Consider the following 25,136-nt stretch of genomic DNA (forward strand, 5'->3'; position numbering starts at 1 on the left):
TAAAATAGATGTTTTGTTTTTTTGATCAAAAACCATTACTCAGAATGTGTCTGTCTCCTTGACACATACAAACATACCCTCGCTATATGATCAACAAATGTTGCATGTGTATTGTGTGTCTTTTTAATATCAAAACAACAGATTATGAGTGGCATGCATTAAGTCTGGATAAGTGTTCAAAATCTTACAGTGCTAATTTCTTACAAGCCCACATCATCCATTTATTATTTCACTTTATCATTGTGTGTAATGTCCTAATGCACAGGTTCACAAACTCGGCCCCCAGGACCACACACAGTGCATGTTTTTCTCGTAACCCAGTAGAAGCACAGGTGTATGAATTACTCACAGACATATGTAAAAAGGTTCACAGGTGGAGTTAATTATGTCACTTGTGATTCTGTGAGTAGACCTACAAAACATGCACTGTGTGGGTTCCTGATGACCGAGTTTGAGAACCTGTGTTCCCAAAAAACACTCCTCAACATATAATATGTGTGACGCACCATCATATTTAAGACTCACAAACTTACTGTAATCAGGAATAATTTATTTCCTAATGTTTGATGCTGTAAACTTGATGATGTGTAAGTAAATACACAGTTTGCCACACATATACATTATTATAACCATTTTTTTTTAAATTTTGTTAAAGTACATATTTGTTTGTTTCAGCATCATGTGTAAAAACATGCTTAATATTTTTTAGCACACACAAACCTGGCCCAACAATACTGACATTCATTTGGACAATGTTTTAAAAACAAAACAAAGGCAACATATTACAAGCTTTTTACGCAACTCAATTGTGTTCATCTTGTAATGTTGTATAGATAAGCTAGCTAAGATATGTATCACTAACATTGTAATTTAGATTGTCTGCAGGCAAAGAGAATGATTGGAATCTAGAAAGAGTAATGATTAGAAAAAAATCAAGTGGTCACTTTACTTCCTGCTAAAGACATTCTGCCTGGTTGGCAATTATTGTATCTGCAGGCAAAGAGAATGATTGGAATCTAGAAAGAGTAATGATTAGAAAAAAATCAAGTGGTCACTTTACTTCCTGCTAACATGTATGTGTGGCTCCATCAACATTTTCCTCCTCCAATACCCCCAAAAAATGACAAGGAATAAATGTGCGCACTATTTTTTACACTTAATTTGGTGCACTTATAATTAATGATGTTAAAAAAAGGGGCAAGAAGCTAAGTGTGCTATTTTGTAAAGCATCAAAAACACTTGCTAACTTTACTTATCACAAATGTCTAACTTCTTTTTGTTATGTTTTTTTGGTGGCTGCTTGTCCTGCCCTTTGCCTTTAGCACTGTCATGTTGGCGTGCTCTTGTGGACCGGTGGACCATCTTGGTGGTGATGAGACTGGCGTGATATTTGGAGTAGTCGTACCAGTGCTGGTTGTTTGCTGTTGGTGCATGCATCTGGGTGTTTCATTCAGGTTAGTGAGGGTGGCATTGAGTTCACGTGTCGCAGCATTTTGATTGTCTACTATTCTGAATAAACTTTCATTAATCTTTTGACTTTTGAAAAATGCTCATATAACTTTGCTGTTGTCTGTGCTGTTCTTCCATTAGTCTGTGATGTTCTTCCATTAGTCTGTGTTGTTCTTCCATTATGCGCTGTAAGTTGCCCATGACCTGTGTAATGTCTGTACGCATGAGTTCCATGGTATTGCCTATTCTGGTTGTTTGCTCATTTTGTCGACTCAGATTTCTTGAGATTCTTCTGAGGTGAGATGGTAGGCTTGCAAACATTTGTGTCTGCTTATGCAGGCAATCTTCATTAGTGGCCTGCTGTCTAGCCCAAATAGTCCAAAACACCTGATCAGGGCCTTGTGTTCCTGGTGTTGTTGGGCTGTGTTGCGGTGGGGGTGGTGTGCTTTGCTGTGGTGGTGTACTCACAGGTGCTGGGGGGCTCATTACTTGCATTAATGGCTGCATTTCTAAGATGTTTGTCTCCTCCGTGTCACTGTGTTGATGTTGTTGCGGAGGGATGCTGTTCCCAGGACTCGAAGCTGAAATGTTAAACATATCTCCGTTAGCTATCCATATGGTTGGGAAATGATAAAAAAATACTACACATGGAACACATGTCATTCACTGTTGCTTTAAACTATTCTGCCTAGCAACATCATCACTCATAGCTTAAATACATACATATGCCTGTTTGTGGCAAATGTGTCTGGTTACTTAATTGTGAAAGCAAACACTTTAGTTTTATTTTAGCTCACACATACTCCAGTATAAAAGAAACATTGTAATACATAATGTGTTACCTTATAGCTTTGTTCAAACAAACATAGTAATGTTTTTGTAGGTATTTTGCAATGTTACCTTAAGCACACATGAGATTTTAGGAAAAACAAACTTACTTTTTACAAACAAACCAACATGCTTTTTTGTTGCAGCATCTTAGACCCAATGTCATACTGTATGACTCAAGTGGATATACATATCTTTACTGGATGTGGACAAGGCCATTTAGTTTGGATTCCATTTCAGCTTTTACTTACTGCGGTAAGTATTTTTGTTTTGGATGTGTTTGAACTTAATGCGGTTATGACTGATTATGTTCTGACATTTTACACTTTTTTTACAGTTTGATACTCACAATCAAGATGAGGGGAGTGTGGATGACGTCTTGGAGGTGTGTCCAAAATTTGGAGTGGGGGGACAGAACATACGGACGATAATCTACGTGGCGGGGTAGCCTGCTGTGTTTGTGGCGGGACAGACGACCTTGCTTTCTTTTCGGCCCCAGGTTTCTTGTGGTGATGTCTAACAGAAGAGCTACTTCTGCTGCTCCATACTTCTTTTGATGGACCTTTTAATGAAAGTGCAATTTTGTTATGCCCATTCCTTTACAAGCATACCCTATACTACAATGGACACTTTACCTGCTTCGGCAGCGTCATCATCATCAGATGTGTTAGGATTTACTGGCCGACGAGTAGTACTGCTTTTTTCAGACACTGTATAAAATGAGATATATTCATAAATCATGCTATTGTGTATACATCCACCCATTATGCTTATAAACATTTTTTCCTTTAGAAATGCTTGGTTTTTAATAAAAAAAAAACATAAGGACCAGAAATACCAACAAAAAAAACACACACACAAAAAAATATGCACTATGGTAACATCAAGACAGGCAAACATGTACAGGACACTGACATAGGCAACAAGTTAAAGGAATGGGTTTTTATTTTTATAAAAAAACACAAATTAATTTTGTATTGTTTATAAAAATAATACAGATGCAATATCTAATTGGCTCTGTGATGTGGCACTCCAAATACACATTACCACTATATGACCACACAAAAAAAACAAGCAAAAGTAAAGTTTTCAAAAAATGCAGTATGGTGTCACGGTACAAATAGAAGCAAATAAAATTTTTTATAAAAATAAATAAATAAATAACATTCTGTTAAGAGGACATTACACATGTAAGTGGTTTACTAACCACTTTCCAGTACTCCAGCCTCTAACATGACAACGACTTATTTTAATTCCAAAAAAACATGGTTCACTTATATATAAAACATAGTCATAATTTTTAACGTAAAAAACGCCCAAAAGGAAATCATTATTGCAGGACAAATCAGAGACACAACAAGTCCAAACTACACATGCTAAATATCTGTCTGAAAAACACATGACATACAATAAAGTAAGATGTTACATTGGCTTTTAGCTAACACATGACCCAAAACAATGTATTTGCAAACACACACTTGAAGATGGGAGTAATATGCAACGTCACATGACACAGATTACAAAATACAACTTATAATAAAAAATAAAAAAACACATGCTCACCATTCTTCCTTGGCCTATCTGAATCCCGGACATGGGTTGCAGAGACAACTTCAGGAGGTATGACACTCCGCATGGGCTCCTCATACTCCAGATATCTTGCAATATAGGGCTGCCCACCACCGGTTTGCCGAGCCGACTTGGCCTCCTTGGCCATTTTGGACTTGACACATCGCTTTATGTCATAGTACCAATTGCGGCATGTGTCCTCCGTCCGCTTGACCACCCCCTCACTATTGACAGCAGCAACAACTTTCGACCACAACACCGTCTTCCTCCGTGTTGGCACCTTGGCGGACTCAGGGCCAAATAGCTGCCTCTGATACTTCATCAGCTCACGCACCAATGCCACATTTTCAGCAAAACTAAACTTAACATTCCACCCAGTCTTAGTAGTGGTGCGTGGCTGCGGAGCACTCTGACTGTCACTGTCACTTGAGGCTGCTGCAGCAACCTCACCCACCTCCTCCACCTCACTAACCTCACTAACACTCACCTCCTCCACCTGACCGACCTCCTCCCCCTCACTCACACCCTCCACCTCTGAGTCACACATAATTGTGTGTCTAAACAGTTAACACAGGAAAAAAAAAAAAGACAAACAACACACTCCTCCACTACCACTACATAACACACACACACACACACACACACACACACACACACACACACACTGACAAGGGACTATAAAGAAAAATAACTTGGACTAAAAATGAGACAAAACCACAAAATACAAGACAACAAGAATGACAAGACGACTTTCAAACACAATACCACACTCAGAAATCGCTACCAACACTCCTCTTCAAACCACAAAATCACCTACCTCCACAGCACAACCTCCCTCCTCCTCACCACTAACTAAACCTACGAGGTGCGGACGGTTTGGGGCGTATTTATATGGTTGCGCACAGACACTCCTACCATCTGAAACACAACCAATCACGAACGGGGATGAAAATCGAAACTGAAAGTGAAAATGCGGCCGCGGGGAAAAAAAAAACCATGCCGCGTTTAACTTAGTGAAAAAAACAGCAAATCCAACAAAAACACGTACGCAAACGACAATGACGGCCGTAAATGTGCCCAAAAAAAACGACTGGCATCGACATCGGAAAACACGAAAACCATAAAGTCGACTGCTTCGTAACTTTGCGTATATGGATTCAAAAAGTTGCATGAAAATGCATCCGATACAACACGAGTTTAAACACTACACAAACCGACTCAAACACGAATATTAGTAAATATTGCCCCTGGTATTCATTGGTGGTCTCCCAAACAATTACTAATCAGGCACTTACTGATGCAGACTCTAAGAAGGCCCTTGAGGCTCTTTCATTTTCAGAGGAGGTTGTTTTGGGCCTGAATTGGACAAATTGTGGCTACATTAGCAGTGTCCAAGATGGCTTTCCTTGCTTCTGCAGTAGCCACTAGGTTGCAACTGTTTAATTTTCACTCCTTTCATCTGCAGGGGAAAACAAGGGACAGTCCTTTTACAGATTCCAGGGTTCTTCCTCCAAGGGCTCCAATTCCAGGGGTAAACATACCTGCCTACTAGATTTGCTGCCACCAAGCTAGCTGACAAGCCTGCCCCATGGCGGGATGGGCCTCCACCTGGGAATCCCCACTGTGGGAGACCGGCTTCCGATTTTCTCTGATGCATGGATGGCGACTACGGTAGATGCCTGGGTCAGGAGAGTAATTTGCCAATGCTACGTTCTAACATTGTGTGAGCGTCTTACTACTGATTACTTTTCAACAGGCCTTCCAGTAGATCCAGGAAAAGCAGGAGCACTGTGGGAGTCCATCGGCTGCCTTCTGGCATCTAAGGTCTTTATCCCAGTTCCCCCATCTCAGAGAGCCACAGGCTTCTATACAAACCTCTTCCTGGTTCAGAAGCTGGCACAGGCTTCTATACAAACCTCTTCCTGGTTCTGAAGCTGGACGTCTCGTTCAGGCACATCCTCAACCAGAAGTCACAAAACAGGTACTTTTGTGTTTCAAAGTTCCATATGGAATCACTTCACTCTATCATTTTGGCTCTGGAACCGTAGGAATTCATGGCATCCTTAGATATTCAGGATGCCTATATGCATGTTCTCATCCGGGTCAGTCATCCACACTTTCTCAGGATTGTGGTACAGGAGTAACTCTTCCAATTTTATCAATTTTGGGTTTTACATGGCCACTTGTGTTTTCACAAAAGTCATGGTGGTCATGGTAGCACATCTTCAAGTCAGAAGAATCTGAATCCTGCCTTATCTGGATGACCTACTTCTCCTGGTCCAGTCACCAAATGTCCTCAGGGATCACATCCATCTCACAGTGGACCTCCTTCACTCTCAAAGATGGATCATCAACTGGCAAATATCAACATGTTCCTTTCATTGCACAGGCTTAGTTTTTTACAGTACAAAATGTACTTATTTTTAGGTCACCGTCAAGTGTTAATACATTCTTGTTTCCAGAGCCTGGGCTCTCTAGTCTCCACCTTCAACATGGTGATGTATGCCTAACATCACTCCCATCCTATGCAAATGGAGATTCTGACCCACTGGAATAGGTCACATCTCCAGCATGATTGTCCTCTCTTGAGGGCTGTCACTCTTTCTTGTGGCTCTACCAGTTCCACCTTGCCAAGGGCCATCCCTTTTTGATCCAGGACTGGATCCTACTCACCATTGATGCAAGTCTTCAGGGGTGGGGGCGGCGTCTTGTTATCAGAAATGTTAAAGTCAATGGACAGTTCAGGATAACCATCTAACAATTAATATTCTGGAACTCCAAGCAATCTACAGAGCTCTTTGCCTAGCCCACTTCTCCAGCACTGCCAGTCCAGATGCAGCCATTGCCTACATAAACAATTAGGGCAGCACTCGCAGACTCTGCGCCATGAAGGAAGTCACACTCTTTAGAAGGTAGAGCATCATCTTCTCTAACAATTAACTCTTTGCGCTATATGATAGGGTATGGCTGATGTTCAAATAACCAAACAATAAATTCCATATATTTAATATGTTTTAATACACATAAAAAACTAGACCGGTCTAAGATATCTTAACAATATAAGAACATTAATATACTCAGTATTATGAAATACTATTTAAAATAACACAAGGAGGTGGAACCAAGCTGATCTGTGCACAGTTCTCAAACGGACAAATGATTAACTGTGTTTCAGTCCGTATAATACATTTGTTATAATGCGCAACAATGTGCTTCTAGAACCCATACAGGAATACAAGTTCCTTAAAAGTTTTTGTGAAAGCAATGTTCCGTGTTTTATTGCCCATCAGCAGAGACAGAAAAGTGACATGAGAGTATGCTCCTATTCGGAGCCTTACGTGTGGTTTCCGTCAATGTTGTATAACACAAGGTGGAGTCCCAATGGTAAATACAGCAGTCCCGATTTCAGGGGATCCAGCGCCTGCAATGACGCCCACTCGTGACGAGGATCTCCAACCACGGGGAACAATGAGACCTTACTGATTCCATGGATAAAGCTTCTGTCAATGGAGCGAAACGCGTCAAAAGTGTGGACATTGGACCCTCATAGTGTCTTTGAACCCATCTTTATCTCTGGCAATTGCCATTAACATCAGCTGGACACCGATTAAAAGGAGAGAGACAGGGACCTGAGTGCTTGCAAGCAGCACTGGAGCGGTGCGGTCTCGTTGTTCCCCGTGGTTGGACATCCTCGTCACGAGCAGGCGTTATTGCAGGCACTGGATCCCCTGAAATCGGGACCGCTGTATTTACCATTGGGACTCCACCTTGTGTTATACAACATTGACGGAAAACACACGTAAGGCTCCGAATAGGAGCATACTCTCATGTCACTTTTCTGTCTCTGCTGATGGGCAATAAAACACGGAACATTGCTTTCACAAAAACTTTTAAGGAACTTGTATTCCTGTATGGGTTCTAGAAGCACATTGTTGCGCATTATAACAAATGTATTATACGGACTGAAACACAGTTAATAATTTGTCCGTTTGAGAACTGTGCACAGATCAGCTTGGTTCCACCTCCTTGTGTTATTTTTAATAGTATTTGATAATACTGAGTATATTAATGTTCTTATATTGTTAAGATATCTTAGACCGGTCTAGTTTTTTATGTGTATTAAAACATATGAAATATATGGAATTTATTGTTTGGTTATTTGAACATCAGCCATACCATATCATATAGCGCAAAGAGTTAATTGTTAGAATAGCTTTGGGAATCAGCATAGGGGTCACCTGTGCTAATTATTCTGACTTGAAGACCCCAAGTCAGTATCTCTTTTTGCAGCTTGGAAATTAACAATTAGTAATATATTAATTGAAACTAGTTATATACTGTATCAGCGCCTGGTTGCGGCTTGTGTGTTAGAGCATCATCTTCCAGCTCTTTCACCAGTCTATATTCCCAGGGTTCAAAATGGGGAGGCAGACTTCCTAAGTCACCAAGATATTCACTCAGACAAGTGGGCCCTACACTCAGATGTCTTTCAGCCCCTGGTCCTCCTCTGGGGCTTGCTGGACATTTACATGATGGCGTCTTGGCATAACCACAAGCTGCCAAGGTACTGCTCATGCACCAGGATTCCCAAATCTCTCCTGGTGAACGCACTAATGGTTCGGTGGACTTTTCCCCCTCGTGAACATCTTCCCTTCCCTTACTGATTCCATGGGTTCTCCACAAGTTGAAGTTGGAGGGAGGAACAAGATGTGGATCTTCTAGGCTTCTCCATTGATGCTCCGCTGCATCTTCCCTTATGGCTGGATCTTCTATCGCAGGGCACGTGCTTCCATCTGGATCTGGCCATTCTCACTTTGATGGGGTGGCTCTAGAGACATCTGTCCTTAAAGCTAAAGGGTTCTCATGGTTGGTTATTAGTACCATGCTTAATGCCCATAATCCATCTTCTGCCATGATTCATAACGGATTTGAAGGACCTACTTTAGCTGGAGTTCAAGTTGAGGATTCAACCCCAGATTATTATGCCTCTCGCGAATCCTATCTTTCTTGTAGATGGGTGTGGATTTGGGCCTTTTGCAGGGTGTCCTACTTGTGCAACCTCTGTGGCTCAATGTGTTGTCTTCCTTTGAGCTTTTGGGCACAGTAGACATCCGCTGGCTTACGTGGAAAACAGTATTCCTACTAATCGTATCAGCCCATAGATTTTCCATTTGGACCGGGATGTTCTTAGGATGTGATTAGGCTACCTAAGGTAGTTTCCAGATTTCACATTAATAGGAGCTTGTAGTCCATTCATTCCAAGTACCGGATTCCTCACCAAAGAAGTCCTCCTTGGATATTTTGTGTGCCCCCAGATTTTTGTGGACAGGACAGTAGATCTCTGGAAAATGGGATTATCTCTTTGTCCTGTATAACTTTCACAAACAAGGCTGTCTGGTTACTAAGCAAACTTTGGCCAGATGGATTTGTTCATCTATCCACCAAACTTATTCTGCAGAAGACCTTCTTGCCCCTGCCATGGTGATGGCTCATTCCACCATGTCAGTGAAGACTACTTGGGCAGCACAATGTGGCAACTCTACAAAGCAGCTTTGTAAAGCAGCCACATGGTCCTCTCCCCCCGATACATTCATCAGTTTCTATTCCTTTGACACCTTCGCCTCTGTGGATACGACGGGTTCTTAGTGCAGCTCAGGAGTGTACCATACCTTAGAGGGATAGCTTTGGGACATCCCCGTTTTATCTCTGTACTCACTATGGCTGAAGAAGAAAAGAATTATGTTTTTACCTGTTAAATCCTTATCTTCTAATCCACAGGTTCTCAAACTCGGCCCTCAGGTGCATTAATTACTCACTGCTGTTTTGCAGGTAACCCAGCAGGTGCACTGGTGCATTAATTACTCATTGACACATTTGAAAAGGTCCATAGGTGGAGTTAATTATTTCACTTGTGATTCTGTAAGAAGACCTGCAAAATATGCAGTGTGTGGGGTCTTGGGGAATGAGTTTGAGAACCTGTGTTCTAATCCATAGGGAACACAGGACATCCACACTGACACATCTGGCTTGCAGTGTTTTTGCACTGTTAACAGTTTCCCTGACTGTGTGTCAGTCTTTCTTCTCCTTCCTTGCCTTGGGCTTGACTTAACTGTATTCCTGTGGTTTAGTTTCTATAGAAGGGAACCAAGCACACTTGTTTACCACTGGTGCTGCTCCACTGAGTAACTGACCTTTTTAATGGAGTAACCATGTATAATTTGAGTGCCTGACCTAGAAGAGAGGGTGAGCTCCAGGAAGTGGGGCCCATCTAGGATTTCCCCTGTGGGCCAGTTTAACAGTGGGTGTAGGGGAGAGGCAGCCCGGGCTACTGGGAAAGAAATATTAACTGTTTGGTTCCCAGACTCCAGCTCAACAGTCTATACCCAGTGTTATCCCTGTGTTCCCTATGGATTCGAAGAAAAGGATATAAAAGGTAAGAACATAAACCTTCTTTTTGGATGTAAATTGATTTATTCACGTCTATAGTAGAAGATAAATAAGGGTAATAGGAATGTTGCAATCTACTGGTTAAAAGGTAAAAAAAAAAAGATAACAGGGGCATGGTCAGAAATTACAATATTAGCAATAAAAGTATGCGCTATACAGGAGAATGGAGTTTCTGCAAATAGAATGTATTCAATCCTAGTGAATGAATCATGTGCTCGAGAATGGAAATTAAATTCCCAACTAGAAGCATTCTGGACTCTTCAAGCATCAATTGGGAGAATAAAAGGGATATACACTCCTGAGGTGAGCTGGTGTGTTAGAGTGGCTAAAGCAATGTCATGTAAAAAATGTAAAGTCATCACCAATTATTAGATTAGATGTATTATGCTTTATGAGCATGTTAGAATTGCAAACATTAAAGTTAGGAGACTTTGGTGCATACAAACTGAGACGCGTGAAACATTCACCTTGGATTATAACATGGACCAAAAAAAGATACCTGCCCTCGGGGTCTGCTAGCATATACAGATGTGTCCACATACATCTTTGCTATATCCCACCATGTATGGCTTGGTTTTGCATGCCATAGACTCAGAGATTTAGCCATGCCTTGTGATTTTTCTTAACTTACTTCTTTTAATATGTTACTTTATACATATTCTATTATGGCAAACAAAAAACGAGATTTATGGTAAGAACTTACCGTTGTTAAATCTCTTTCTGCAAGGTACACTGAGCTCCACAGGGATTCACATTGGGGTACAGAGTAGGATCTTGATCAGAGGCACCAACAGGCTCAAAGCTTTTGACTGTTCCCAAGATGCATAGCGACGCCTCCTCTATAACCCCACCTCAGTGCATAGGAGCTCAGTTTCGTTAACCAGTGCAATGCAGTAGCAGGTACCAGAGACGACAATCGCTCGTAGCCAATTACACCACACGCTCACCAAAGGAGAGGAGAGGGTGTCAACGGCTATGCCATACGACCCCAAAGAAGCTAAGTGAGTCAGGGTGGGCGCCTTGTGGAGCCCAGTGTACCTCGCAGAAAGAGATTTAACAACGGTAAGTTCTTATCGTAAATCTCGTTTTCTGCTGCGGGGTACACTGGGCTCCACAAGGATTCACATTAGGCATGTCCTAAAGCAGTTCCTTATGGGAGGGGACGCACTGTAGCGGGCACAAGAACCCGGCGTCCAAAGGAAGCATCCTGGGAGGCGGCAGTATCGAAGGCATAGAACCTAATGAACGTGTCCCCAGAGGACCACGTAGCCGCCTTGCACAGTTGTTCAAGGGTCATACTACGGTGGGTCGCCGAAGAAGGTCCAACTGACCGAGTAGAAAGGGCCGACCAGACTGTACGTAAGCATGTGCAATCACCATTCTAATCCATCTGGCCATGGCTAACCACGTTTGTGAAAACGAAACAGCACGAAAAGAGAATCGGATTTCCTAATGGAGGAAGTTCTCTTCACAAAGATACGGAGAGCCCGTACCACATCCAAATACGGCTCTTTGGTAGACAACTCAGGAGAATTAAAGGCCGGGACCACAATCTCCTGGTTAAGGTGGAAGGAAGACACCACCTTGGGTAAATAACCTGGCCGTGTTCTAAGAACCGCCCGGTCACGGTGAAAAATCAAATAGGGAGACTTACAGGATAAGGCACCAAAGTCCGAGACCCTTCTAGCTGAAGCAATAGCCAGCAAGAACAACACCTTAAGGGAAAGCCACTTAAGGTCAGTGGAGGAAAGAGGCTCAAACAGAGACTTTTGCAAGGCCTCCAAAACCACCGACAGATCCCAGGGGGCCACAGGTGGCACATAAGGAGGCTGAATCCGTAACACACCCAGAGTGAATGTATGGACATCAGGAAGGGTAGCAATCTTTCTCTGAAACCAAACCGACAAGGCAGAGATGTGAACCTTGAGGGAGGCCAGACGCAGGCCTAAGTCCAGGCCCTGTTGTAGAAAGGCTAATAGTTTGGCCGTACTAAACTTGAAAACGTCATGATTGTGAGACGCACACTGTCAGCGTCCGGAGTCTTACCGGTACGCTGGGGCCGCGGGGCTGGCTTCCTTGGCGATGTGCGGGCAGCGGCAGAGGTGGGCTGCTGCGCCGGATCTGTGGGCAGCAGTAGTGGCGGTGAGGGGGACCGCTCGTGGCGGCGGGACGCCGCTACAGCGGGTCGCTCTTGCTGAGCCGTTGCTTGGAGTCCAGGGGCAGTGAGCAATGTGGCTTTGCAAAAAGGTCTGCATTACTGGGCGCCGCCATGTTGGAGACCAAGTTAAGCATAGTTCCTGTTTCCTGTTTCTTCCAGCCAATCCAGGGGAAGCTCTCCCTATAAAAGGGGGCTGGTTTAGGACAGGGACGCCAGTGCTTCAAGTTACAACCCTGTTGTAGGTGCTTTAGCCTGTGCTCCCAGGATTCCTGCTGTATTCTGGTTCCTCCTGATCCTGCTTGGTCGGTTCTCTGTTGCTGCTGCAGCCCTGCCGTTTCTAGTCTGCTACTGCCTGTGGAAGCGCTCCTGGAAAACCCGGTCCAGTAAGACTCTTTGGGCACAGTCGGCTCCAGGTCTTCTGCCTCGTCTTTCAAGCCACACTCCACAGATCTCCTTCACCAGCCACACCTTTGTACCACTGACCACAGCCTGCAGATTATCTTCAGCCTCGTTTTCCAACCACAGTCCACAGTCCTCGTCTCCAGCCACATCTTCAACCATCATCCACAGTTCATCATCTACAGTCTCGTCTTTCAAATCACATTCCACAGTTCTTTGCCTCCAGCCACGTCTTTAACCATCGTGCTCCAGCCCCGGTTCTCTACCTCAGCCCTGTACATAATAAATACTTTCCATTGACTCTCAAACCCCGCCTACGTTCTTCATTGCTCCGTGTCCCATGTGAAGGAACTATATCCAGCCCCCTCATCTGGTTCATTCACAGCCTGCTACCTCCTCGGGCAAATCTCAGCTGCCGAATCCTCAAACACTGCTAGACGTGACAGTAAGCACTGGCCCAATGGATGCGACGGGTGATCAGGCCTCAGGAGGGGATTCAACTGCAGATATCTGGTCTCACTTAAGTAAGCAGGAGGCCACACAATCTCAAATCGTGCAGTTCATGCAGAGTATGTCCGAACGTCTCGATTCTCTCTGTGTTGCTATGACGGCCCCTCAAGTATCTACAGCTGCTCCCACATTAGCACCTCCGGTTCTGCTTCCTCCTGTACCAGTACCACTTCCACGGTTGCATTTGCCACCTCCCAGTAAATTCGATGGGAATCCAAGACAATGCCGCGGGTTTCTTAACCAGTGCGAAATCCAGTTCGAACTACAGTCGGCCAACTTCCCATCAGCACGATCCAAAGTAGCCTATATAATTTCTTTACTTACCAGGCAAGCGTTGGAATGGGCTTCACCTTTGTGGGAGAGGATGGATCCCATCTTATCTAACTATCCAGAATTCGTGGCCACCATTCGAAGAATCTTCGACGAACCGGGCAGGACTTCTGCCGGCTCATTGGAGATCCTGCGCCTGCGTCAGGGCACGCGTATGGTCAGTCAGTACGTGATCCAGTTTCGCACCCTTTCCTCTGAACTGAACTGGACCGAGGAGGCTCTCATTTCAGCTTTCTGGAGCGGTCTCTCCGAAAGAATCAAAGACGACCTCGCAACTCAGGACGTACCTGATAAGTTGGATAAACTAATTTCTTTATGCAATAAGTTAGACCTGAGGTACAGAGAACGCTGTATGGAGAGGTTGCGGTCAGATCGCCCTAAGCCTAGAGTTGTTCTTCCACCAACACCATCATCACCAACTGCGGAAGAACCCATGCAGATTAATCACTCCCACTTTTCCAATGAAGAACGTCAGAGATGGCGACAAGGGAACCTCTGCTCGTAGTGGTGCATCTGATCACTTTGTTAAAACTTGCAATCTACGTCTGGGAAACGCCCGCTCCTAGTTTGTGCTGGAGAGGTCAAGCTAGGAGAATTCTCAGAATTACATACCAAGAAAGAGTCTGTCCTGTTAACCCAATTGGAGCTCCCTTCTTATTCTCTTCTCATCCCTGCACTACTCGATTCCGGAGCCGCCGAAAGCTTCATTACGTCAGCTCTGGTCAAACAATCTGGAATACAAACGGTTCCTTTGGATTGTACCATTTCTGTTACTGCAGTGGATGGAAGTTATATCCCTGAGGGTATTATATCCTTTCGTACTATTCCTCTCAAGATGAAGGTCGGAGTTCTCCATTCAGAAGAAATCTCTTTCCTTGTAATTCCTAAAGCCTCTCATGAACTAATCCTAGGGTTTCCATGGTTAATCAGACACAATCCCCACATAGATTGGCAAACTATGGATGTTCTCTCTTGGGGACAAGACTGCTTTCAGAACTGTTTACCTTCAGTTAGACCTCTCTGTTCTTCCAGCCCTCCTGTGGAGTACCAAGCTTTTCAAGATGTTTTCAGTAAGCATGGGGCAGACACCTTGCCTCCGCATCGTACTTGGGATTGTCCCATTGAGCTAGTACCCGGTAAGACTCCTCCCCGAGGTCGAATTTACCCTCTCTCACTTCCTGAGACACAGGCCATGTCGGAGTATATCCGGGAAAATTTGGAGAAAGGGTTCATCAGGTCTTCTACATCTCCAGCCGGAGCAGGGTTTTTCTTCGTATTGACTATAGAGGTCTCAATGACATAACAGTTAAGAACAGATATCCTTTACCTCTGATTCCAGAACTGTTCGACCGTGTTAAAGGAGCTACTGTATTTACTAAGTAGGACTTACGGGGGGCCTACAATATTATACGTATTCACCCAGGGGACAAATGGAAGACGGCATTTAATACCCGCGACGGCCATTACGAATACCTGGTAATGCCTTTTGGCCTATGTAACGCCCCAGCCGTCTTTCAAGAGTTCGTTAACGAAATCTTCAGAGATCTCCTCTATGACTGCTTGGTAGTGTATCTGGATGACATCCTCATTTTTTCTAGGGATCTGAAGACCCATCGGGAACAAGTCAAAGAAGTGTTAACTCATTTACGAAGGAATCAGTTATTCTGTAAGTTAGAGAAGTGCTCCTTTGAAGTACCCACGATTCCATTCCTCGGTTACATTCTTTTAGGGCAGAGGTTACAAATGGACCCCGCTAAAGTCCAGGCGATTCAGGATTGGGCACTTACAGCTACCCTTAAAGGAATTCAACGTTTCCTGGGGTTTGCTTACTTCTACCGAACATTCATTCAAAATTATTCTTCTGTCATAGCTCCTATAACTGCATTAACTAGGAAGGGAGCCGATCCTGCCAAGTGGTCTCCGGAGGCTTTGGAAGCTTTTTCATCTTTAAAGGAGGCCTTCACGACTGCTCCAGTTCTTCGACAACCCGATCTCCTACATTAAGGCTTGGTACAGCTTTTCGTTTCAGATCTGCATAGGTCTTATATCTCTTGGATGTCTTGAGCAAAGTCTTGTGAATTTGTTTCCAGGCTTCAGTAAATTGAAGCCTGGAAACAAATTCACAAGACTTTGCTCAAGACATCCAAGAGATATAAGACCTATGCAGATCTGAAACGAAAAGCTGTACCAAGCCTTAAGGTAGGAGATCGGGTTTGGGTTTCCACACGTAACCTAAGATTAAAGGTTCCTACACAAAAGTTTGCTCCCAGATTTATTGGGCCTTACCCAATCGAAAAAGTGTTGAATCATGTGGCTTACAAAGTGAAATTACCTCCGCAGTTAAGAATTCCTAATGCATTTCATATTTCTCTCTTAAAACCATTGGTACTTAATCGATTCAGAGCTGCTTTGCCTAAATCACCCAAGATCCAATCAGCACAAGGTGACAAATTTGAGAGTCACAAGATCCTCGATTCTCGCAGAGGTTATGGTCGCATCCAGTACCTTGTTTATTGGAAGGGGTATGGGCCAGAGGAGAGATCTTGAGTAGATGCAGAGGATGTCCATTCTCCAAGACTTCTTCAGGCATTTCATGCTAAGTTTCCAACTAAACCACATAGGTGTCCGGAGTCCACCCGCAAAGGGGGTGGGGGTACTGTCAGCGTCCGGAGTCTCACCGATACGCTGGGGCCGCGGGGCTGGCTTCCTTGGCGATGTGCGGGCAGCAGCGGAGGTGGGCTGCTGCGCCGGATCCGTGGGCAGCAGTAGCGGCAATGAAGGGGTCCACTCATGGCGGCGGACGCCGCTACAGCGGGTCGCTCTTGCTGAGCCGTTGCTTGGAGACCAGGGGCAGTGAGCAATGTGGCTTTGCAAAAAGGTCTGCATTACTGGGCGCCGCCATGTTGGAGACCAAGTTTTAAACATAGTTCCTGTTTCCTGTTTCTTCCAGCCAATCCAGGGGAAGCTCTCCCTATAAAAGGGGGCTAGTTTAGGACAGGGACGCCAGTGCTTCAAGTTACAACCCTGTTGTAGGTGCTTTAGCCTGCGCTCCCAGGATTCCTGCTGTATTCTGGTTCCTCCTGATCCTGCTTGGTCGGTTCTCTGTTGCTGCTGCAGCCCTGCCGTTTCTAGCCTGCTACTGCCTGTGGAAGCGCTCCTGGAAAACCCGGTCCAGTAAGACTCTTTGGGCACAGTCGGCCCCAGGTCTTCTGTCTCGTCTTTCAAGCCACACTCCACAGATCTCCTTCACCAGCCACGCCTTTGTACCACCGACCACAGCCTGCAGATTATTATCTTCAGCCTCGTTTTCCAACCACAGTCCTTGTCTCCAGTCACGTCTTCAACCATCATCCACAATTCATCATCTACAGTCTCGTCTTTCAAATCACAGTCCACAGTTCTTCGCCTCCAGCCACGTCTTTAACCATCGTGCTCCAGCCCCGGTACTCTACCTCAGCCCTGTACATAATAAATACTTTCCATTGACTCTCAAACCCCGCCTACGTTCTTCATTGCTCCGTGTCCCATGTGAAGGAACTATATCCAGCCCCCTCATCTGGTTCATTCACAGCCTGCTACTTCCTCGGGCAAATCTCAGCTGCCGGATCCTCAAACTCTGCTAGACGTGACACACACCAAGTAAAGTAAGCATTCCAGACCCTATGGTAGATCCGAGCAGAAGCTGGCTTACGGGCCTTCAACATAGTTTGAACGACCACCTCAGAAAAACCCTTGGCCCTCAGGACAGAAGCTTCAAGAGCCATGCCATCAAAGCTAGATGGGCCAAATCCTGGTAAACACAAGGGCCCTGAACGAGGAGGTCCGGACGTTGTGGAAGTAGAAGGGGACGATCCAACGAGAGGCCCTGTAGATCGGAGAACCAGTGCTATCTGGGCCACGCTGGAGAGACCAGAAGTAGTTTTCCTCCTTCTTGCTTGAACTTCCGTATGACTCTGGGCAGGAGTGACACCGGAAGAAACACATACGGCAGTGGAAAGTTCCATGGAATTGCCAGAGCGTCCACGAACGCAGCTTGAGGATCCCTTGTCCTTGCTCCGAAGACCAGAACCTTGTGATTGTGTCAAGACGCTATCAGATCCACATCTGGAAGGCCCCACGTGTCCACGAGAAGTTGAAACACCTCTGGATGGAGGCTCCACTCTCCGCGTGTACGTCCTGACGACTGAGATAGTCCGCTTCCCAGTTCAGAACGCCCGGAATGAACACTGCGGATATGGCCGGCAGATGGTGCTCTGCCCACTGAAGAATCCGTGATACTTCCCTCATTGCCATGCGGCTTCGAGTGCCACCTTGATGATTGATGTATGCAACCGTGGTGGCGTTGTCCGATTGTACTTGAACAGGTCTGTTCTGTATCAGATGCTGGGCCATTGTTAACGCATTGAACACTGCCCACAATTCCAGAATGTTTATCGGGAGTAGAGACTCCTCTGCGTCCACCGACCCTGGAGAGAGTGTTGTTCCAACACCGTGCCCCAATCTCTCAGACTGGCATCCATCGTCAGCAGGACCCAGTTGGCTATCCAGAAGGGACGGTACCTGCTCAATCGTTGGTCCTGAAGCCACCAGCTCAGTGACAGACGGACCTCCGGAGACAAGGAGATCATGCGAGATCTGATCCGGTGAGGCATGCCGTCCCATTTGGACAGAATCAACTTCTGCAGAGGGCGAGAATGGAATGGAGCATACTCCACCGTGCCGAAAGCAGACACCATGAGACCTAGCATTGCATTGCCGAATGAATCGACACTTGCGGACGAGATAGGAAGCATCGAATCCTGTCCTGCAGTTTCAGGACTATCTCCTGAGACAGGAACAACCGCTGGTTGTGAGTGTCCAATAATGCTCCCAGGTGTACCATGCTCCACGCAGGAACCAGGGAGGATTTCTTCTAGTTGATAAGCCACCCGTGGGCTTTCATGCACTGGACCGTCAGATCGAGATAACACAGAAGTTCTGGGGAATTCGCCAGGATCAACAAATCATCTAGGTACGGTAGGATCCTGACCCCTTGACGGCGGAGTGTAGCCATCATGACCGCAATAACATTGGTGAAAACTCGGGTAGCCGTTGTCAAACCAAAGGGTAATGCCCAAAATTGGTAATGAAGGTTGCCCACCACGAACCTCAGGTACTGCTGATGAGACACTGCAATGGGAATATGCAGGTAGGCATCTTGTATGTCCAGGGAGACTATGTAGTCCCCAGGCTCCAAGGCCAGAACAATAGAGCACAGAGTTTCCATGCGAAATTTGGAGACCCGCACATGCTTGTTCAAGGACTTCAGATTGAGAATGTGCCGCAAGGACCCGTTCGGCTTCGGGACTAGAAACAGCGGTAAATAGTACCCCTTGCCTCTCTGAGCCAGAGGCACCTGTACTACCACTCCTGTGGTCAGGAGGGAATGTACCACCGAATGCAGAGTGTTTGCTTTTGCTGGGTCCAGAGGAACATCTGTCAGGCAAAATCGATGAGGGGGATGATTCTTGAAGGGTACGGCGTAACCTCGAGTGACAACTTCCCTTACCCAGGTATCTGAAGTGGTCTTCAACCATTCCTGGGCAAAACCTAGAAGTCGGCCCCCCACCCTGAGAGCCCCGTCCTGCAGCAGGCTTGTCAGTTCTGGAAGCAGGCTGACGGGCAGCCCAGGCTCGCTTAGGTCTGGGCTTGGCAGGTCTGGAAGCACGAGTTTGCTTTGGGTATGCCTGACCCAAAGGAAACTCGGACGAAAGGGCCGAGGGAAAGTACTTTTAGCCTTCTGTGCAGAAGGAGCCGTACTAGGTAGGCAAGCTGTTTTTAGCAGTAGCCAGATCAGCCACAATCTTATTGAGGTCTTCTCCAAAGAGAATGTCTCCCTTGGAAGGAAGCACCTCCAGGGTTTTCTTGGAATCCATATCCACCGACCAGGATTTCAACCAAAGGATACGTCTGGCCAAGACGGACGTAGTAGCAGCCTTGGCCGCCAGCACCCCAGCATCGGAGGCCGCCTCCTTAAGGTACAGAGAAGCCGTGGTAATATATGAGAGACATTGTCGAGCATGCTCAGATGCATTGGAAGGCAGTTCCGCCTCAAGCTCCTGAGCCCGCGCCTCAACAGCTTCATGTTCATGTTGCTGCAATGGTTGGCCTATGCACAGCCCCGGTTAGGGTGTAAATCGCTCTTAAACAACCCTCCACACGTCTATCCGTCGGTTCCTACAGAGAGGTGATGGTAGTTACTGGCAGAGCAGAGGAAACTACCATACGCGCCACATGTAAATCAACGGGCGGAGGAGTTTCCCAATTTTTACATACCTCCGCAGAGAGAGGATAGCGAGCCAAGTGTCTCTTATTTGGTGTGAATTTTGTCCCCGGATTTTCCCAGGATTCCTGACGTATGTCAACCAGTTGTTCAGAATGAGGTAAAACTTGTTTAACCACATTCTTACGCTTAAACCTATCTGGTTTCCTAGAGACAGCCTCAGGCTCAGGATCATCAGACACCTGAAGAATGAGCCTAATTGCCTTAATCAAATCTGGGACATCCACTATTGATTTCCCTTCCCCATCAGAAACATCTGAGTCAGTGTCTGTGGGATCAGTATATACACCATCCTCCTCAGAGGCACTGTCTGGGATAGCAGTGGATTGGGAGGAGGTAATGGCCTGTTTAGAAGATGACTTAGTCTTAGGCAGGCGAGAGTGACACTTAGATTTGGACAATGACTGGTTCAAATGCTGTAACTGAGTGGAGATTTGATCTGCCCATTGCGGATTAATAGCAGGGACCATAAACTGCTGCAATAGCACAGGTGGTTCCACAGGGGGCACCAATTTAGGTACAAGCGTGTTTAACAGCGTGGAAAAGGTAGCCCAAAGTGGGACCTGTGAAGCCCCAGGTGCTACAGACCCACTGGGGGGTAAAGAACTAGAGATGAGCGCCTGAAATTTTTCGGGTTTTGTGTTTTGGTTTTGGGTTCGGTTCCGCGGCCGTGTTTTGGGTTCGAACGCGTTTTGGCAAAACCTCACCGAATTATTTTTGTCGGATTCGGGTGTGTTTTGGATTCGGGTGTTTTTTTCAAAAAACCCTAAAAAACAGCTTAAATCATAGAATTTGGGGGTAATTTTGATCCCAAAGTATTATTAACCTCAAAAAACATAATTTACACTCATTTTCAGCCTATTCTGAACACATCACACCTCACAATATTATTTTTAGTCCTAAAATTTGCACCGAGGTCGCTGTGTGAGTAAGATAAGCGACCCTAGTGGCCGACACAAACACCGGGCCCATCTAGGAGTGGCACTGCAGTGTCACGCAGGATGTCCCTTCCAAAAAACCCTCCCCAAACAGCACATGACGCAAAGAAAAAAAGAGGCGCAATGAGGTAGCTGTGTGAGTAAGATTAGCGACCCTAGTGGCCGACACAAACACCGGGCCCATCTAGGAGTGGCACTGCAGTGTCACGCAGGATGTCCCTTCCAAAAAACCCTCCCCAAACAGCACATGACGCAAAGAAAAAAAGAGGCGCAATGAGGTAGCTGACTGTGTGAGAAAGATAAGCGACCCTAGTGGCCGACACAAACACCGGGCCCATCTAGGAGTGGCACTGCAGTGTCACGCAGGATGGCCCTTCCAAAAAACCCTCCCCAAACAGCACATGACGCAAAGAAAAAAAGAGGCGCAATGAGGTAGCTGACTGTGTGAGTAAGATTAGCGACCCTAGTGGCCGACACAAACACCGGGCACATCTAGGAGTGGCACTGCAGTGTCACGCAGGATGTCCCTTCCAAAAAACCCTCCCCAAACAGCACATGACGCAAAGAAAAAAAGAGGCGCAATGAGGTAGCTGTGCGAGTAAGATTAGCGACCCTAGTGGCCGACACAAACACCGGGCCCATCTAGGAGTGGCACTGCAGTGTCACGCAGGATGTCCCTTCCAAAAAACCCTCCCCAATCAGCACATGATGCAAAGAAAAAGAAAAGAAAAAAGAGGTGCAAGATGGAATTATCCTTGGGCCCTCCCACCCACCCTTATGTTGTATAAACAAAACAGGACATGCACACTTTAACCAACCCATCATTTCAGTGACAGGGTCTGCCACACGACTGTGACTGATATGACGGGTTGGTTTGGACCCCCCCCAAAAAAGAAGCAATTAATCTCTCCTTGCACAAACTGGCTCTACAGAGGCAAGATGTCCACCTCATCTTCACCCTCCGATATATCACCGTGTACATCCCCCTCCTCACAGATTATCAATTCGTCCCCACTGGAATCCACCATCTCAGCTCCCTGTGTACTTTGTGGAGGCAATTGCTGCTGGTCAATGTCTCCGCGGAGGAATTGATTATAATTCATTTTAATGAACATCATCTTCTCCACATTTTCTGGATGTAACCTCGTACGCCGATTGCTGACAAGGTGAGCGGCGGCACTAAACACTCTTTCGGAGTACACACTTGTGGGAGGGCAACTTAGGTAGAATAAAGCCAGTTTGTGCAAGGGCCTCCAAATTGCCTCTTTTTCCTGCCAGTATAAGTACGGACTGTGTGACGTGCCTACTTGGATGCGGTCACTCATATAATCCTCCACCATTCTATCAATGTTGAGAGAATCATATGCAGTGACAGTAGACGACATGTCCGTAATCGTTGTCAGGTCCTTCAGTCCGGACCAGATGTCAGCATCAGCAGTCGCTCCAGACTGCCCTGCATCACCGCCAGCGGGTGGGCTCGGAATTCTGAGCCTTTTCCTCGCACCCCCAGTTGCGGGAGAATGTGAAGGAGGAGATGTTGACAGGTCGCGTTCCGCTTGACTTGACAATTTTGTCACCAGCAGGTCTTTCAACCCCAGCAGACCTGTGTCTGCCGGAAAGAGAGATCCAAGGTAGGCTTTAAATCTAGGATCGAGCACGGTGGCCAAAATGTAGTGCTCTGATTTCAACAGATTGACCACCCGTGAATCCTTGTTAAGCGAATTAAGGGCTGCATCCACAAGTCCCACATGCCTAGCGGAATCGCTCCGTGTTAGCTCCTTCTTCAATGCCTCCAGCTTCTTCTGCAAAAGCCTGATGAGGGGAATGACCTGACTCAGGCTGGCAGTGTCTGAACTGACTTCACGTGTGGCAAGTTCAAAGGGCATCAGAACCTTGCACAACGTTGAAATCATTCTCCACTGCACTTGAGACAGGTGCATTCCACCTACTATATCGTGCTCAATTGTATAGGCTTGAATGGCCTTTTGCTGCTCCTCCAACCTCTGAAGCATATAGAGGGTTGAATTCCACCTCGTTACCACTTCTTGCTTCAGATGATGGCAGGGCAGGTTCAGTAGTTTTTGGTGGTGCTCCAGTTTTCTGTACGTGGTGCCTGTACGCCGAAAGTGTCCCGCAATTCTTCTGGCCACCGACAGCATCTCTTGCACGCCCCTGTCGTTTTTTAAAAAATTCTGCACCACCAAATTCAAGGTATGTGCAAAACATGGGACGTGCTGGAATTGGCCCAGATTTAATGCACACACAATATTGCTGGCGTTGTCCGATGCCACAAATCCACAGGAGAGTCCAATTGGGGTAAGCCATTCCGCGATGATCTTCCTCAGTTGCCGTAAGAGGTTTTCAGCTGTGTGCGTATTCTGGAAAGCGGTGATACAAAGCGTAGCCTGCCTAGGAAAGAGTTGGCGTTTGCGAGATGCTGCTACTGGTGCCGCCGCTGCTGTTCTTGCGGCGGGAGTCCATACATCTACCCAGTGGGCTGTCACAGTCATATAGTCCTGACCCTGCCCTGCTCCACTTGTCCACATGTCCGTGGTTAAGTGGACATTGGGTACAGCTGCATTTTTTAGGACACTGGTGACTCTTTTTCTGAGGTCTGTGTACATTTTCGGTATCGCCTGCCTAGAGAAATGGAACCTAGATGGTATTTGGTACCGGGGACACAGTACCTCCAACAAGTCTCTAGTTGGCTCTGCAGTAATGATGGATACCGGAACCACGTTTCTCACCACCCAGGATGCCAAGGCCTCAGTTATCCGCTTTGCAGTAGGATGACTGCTGTGATATTTCATCTTCCTCGCAAAGGACTGTTGAACAGTCAATTGCTTACTGGAAGTAGTACAAGTGGGCTTACGACTTCCCCTCTGGGATGACCATCGACTCCCAGCGGCAACAACAGCAGCGCCAGCAGCAGTAGGCGTTACACGCAAGGATGCATCGGAGGAATCCCAGGCAGGAGAGGACTCGTCAGACTTGCCAGTGACATGGCCTGCAGGACTATTGGCATTCCTGGGGAAGGAGGAAATTGACACTGAGGGAGTTGGTGGGGTGGTTTGCGTGAGCTTGGTTACAAGAGGAAGGGATTTACTGGTCAGTGGACTGCTTCCGCTGTCACCCAAAGTTTTTGAACTTGTCACTGACTTATTATGAATGCGCTGCAGGTGACGTATAAGGGAGGATGTTCCGAGGTGGTTAACGTCCTTACCCCTACTTATTACAGCTTGACAAAGGGAACACACGGCTTGACACCTGTTGTCCGCATTTCTGGTGAAATACCTCCACACCGAAGAGCTGATTTTTTTGGTATTTTCACCTGGCATGTCAACGGCCATATTCCTCCCACGGACAACAGGTGTCTCCCCGGGTGCCTGACTTAAACAAACCACCTCACCATCAGAATCCTCCTGGTCAATTTCCTCCCCAGCGCCAGCAACACCCATATCCTCCTCATCCTGGTGTACTTCAACACTGACATCTTCAATCTGACTATCAGGAACTGGACTGCGGGTGCTCCTTCCAGCACTTGCAGGGGGCGTGCAAATGGTGGAAGGCGCATGCTCTTCACCTCCAGTGTTGGGAAGGTCAGGCATCGCAACCGACACAATTGGACTCTCCTTGTGGATTTGGGATTTCGAAGAACGCACAGTTCTTTGCGGTGCTTTTGCCAGCTTGAGTCTTTTCAGTTTTCTAGCGAGAGGCTGAGTGCTTCCATCCTCATGTGAAGCTGAACCACTAGCCATGAACATAGGCCAGGGCCTCAGCCGTTCCTTGCCACTCCGTGTGGTAAATGGCATATTGGCAAGTTTACGCTTCTCCTCCGACAATTTTATTTTAGGTTTTGGAGTCCTTTTTTTTCTGATATTTGGTGTTTTGGATTTGACATGCTCTGTACTATGACATTGGGCATCGGCCTTGGCAGACGACGTTGCTGGCATTTCATCGTCTCGGCCATGACTAGTGGCAGCAGCTTCAGCACGAGGTGGAAGTGGATCTTGATCTTTCCCTAATTTTGGAACCTCAACTTTTTTGTTCTCCATATTTTATAGGCAGAACTAAAAGGCACCTCAGGTAAACAATGGAGATGGATGGATTGGATACTAGTATTGGATACCTGCCGACTGCCGACACAGAGGTAGCCACAGCCGTGAACTACCGCACTGTACACTGG

At 46.2% G+C, this 25,136-nt stretch overlaps 1 protein-coding gene across 1 annotated transcript in view; it reads right to left on the bottom strand.

The window, feature by feature from the left end:
- Positions 1 to 533: 533 nt before the first annotated feature.
- The window catches only part of LOC134948760 (endoplasmic reticulum membrane adapter protein XK-like), a 141,455-nt gene continuing 116,852 nt past the window's right edge, over positions 534 to 25,136 (bottom strand). The window contains exons 3-5 of the mRNA XM_063936967.1: positions 2,913 to 2,987; positions 2,627 to 2,839; positions 534 to 2,030 (exon numbers count right to left, since the gene is read on the bottom strand). Of these exons, the coding sequence (XP_063793037.1) occupies positions 1,525 to 2,030; positions 2,627 to 2,839; positions 2,913 to 2,987 (794 nt within the window). The 3' untranslated portion in view covers positions 534 to 1,524. The remainder of the gene's footprint in view (positions 2,031 to 2,626; positions 2,840 to 2,912; positions 2,988 to 25,136) is intronic.

Source organism: Pseudophryne corroboree, chromosome 8 (genome assembly GCF_028390025.1).
Source record: "Pseudophryne corroboree isolate aPseCor3 chromosome 8, aPseCor3.hap2, whole genome shotgun sequence".
Classification (NCBI taxonomy): Eukaryota; Metazoa; Chordata; class Amphibia; order Anura; family Myobatrachidae; genus Pseudophryne; species Pseudophryne corroboree.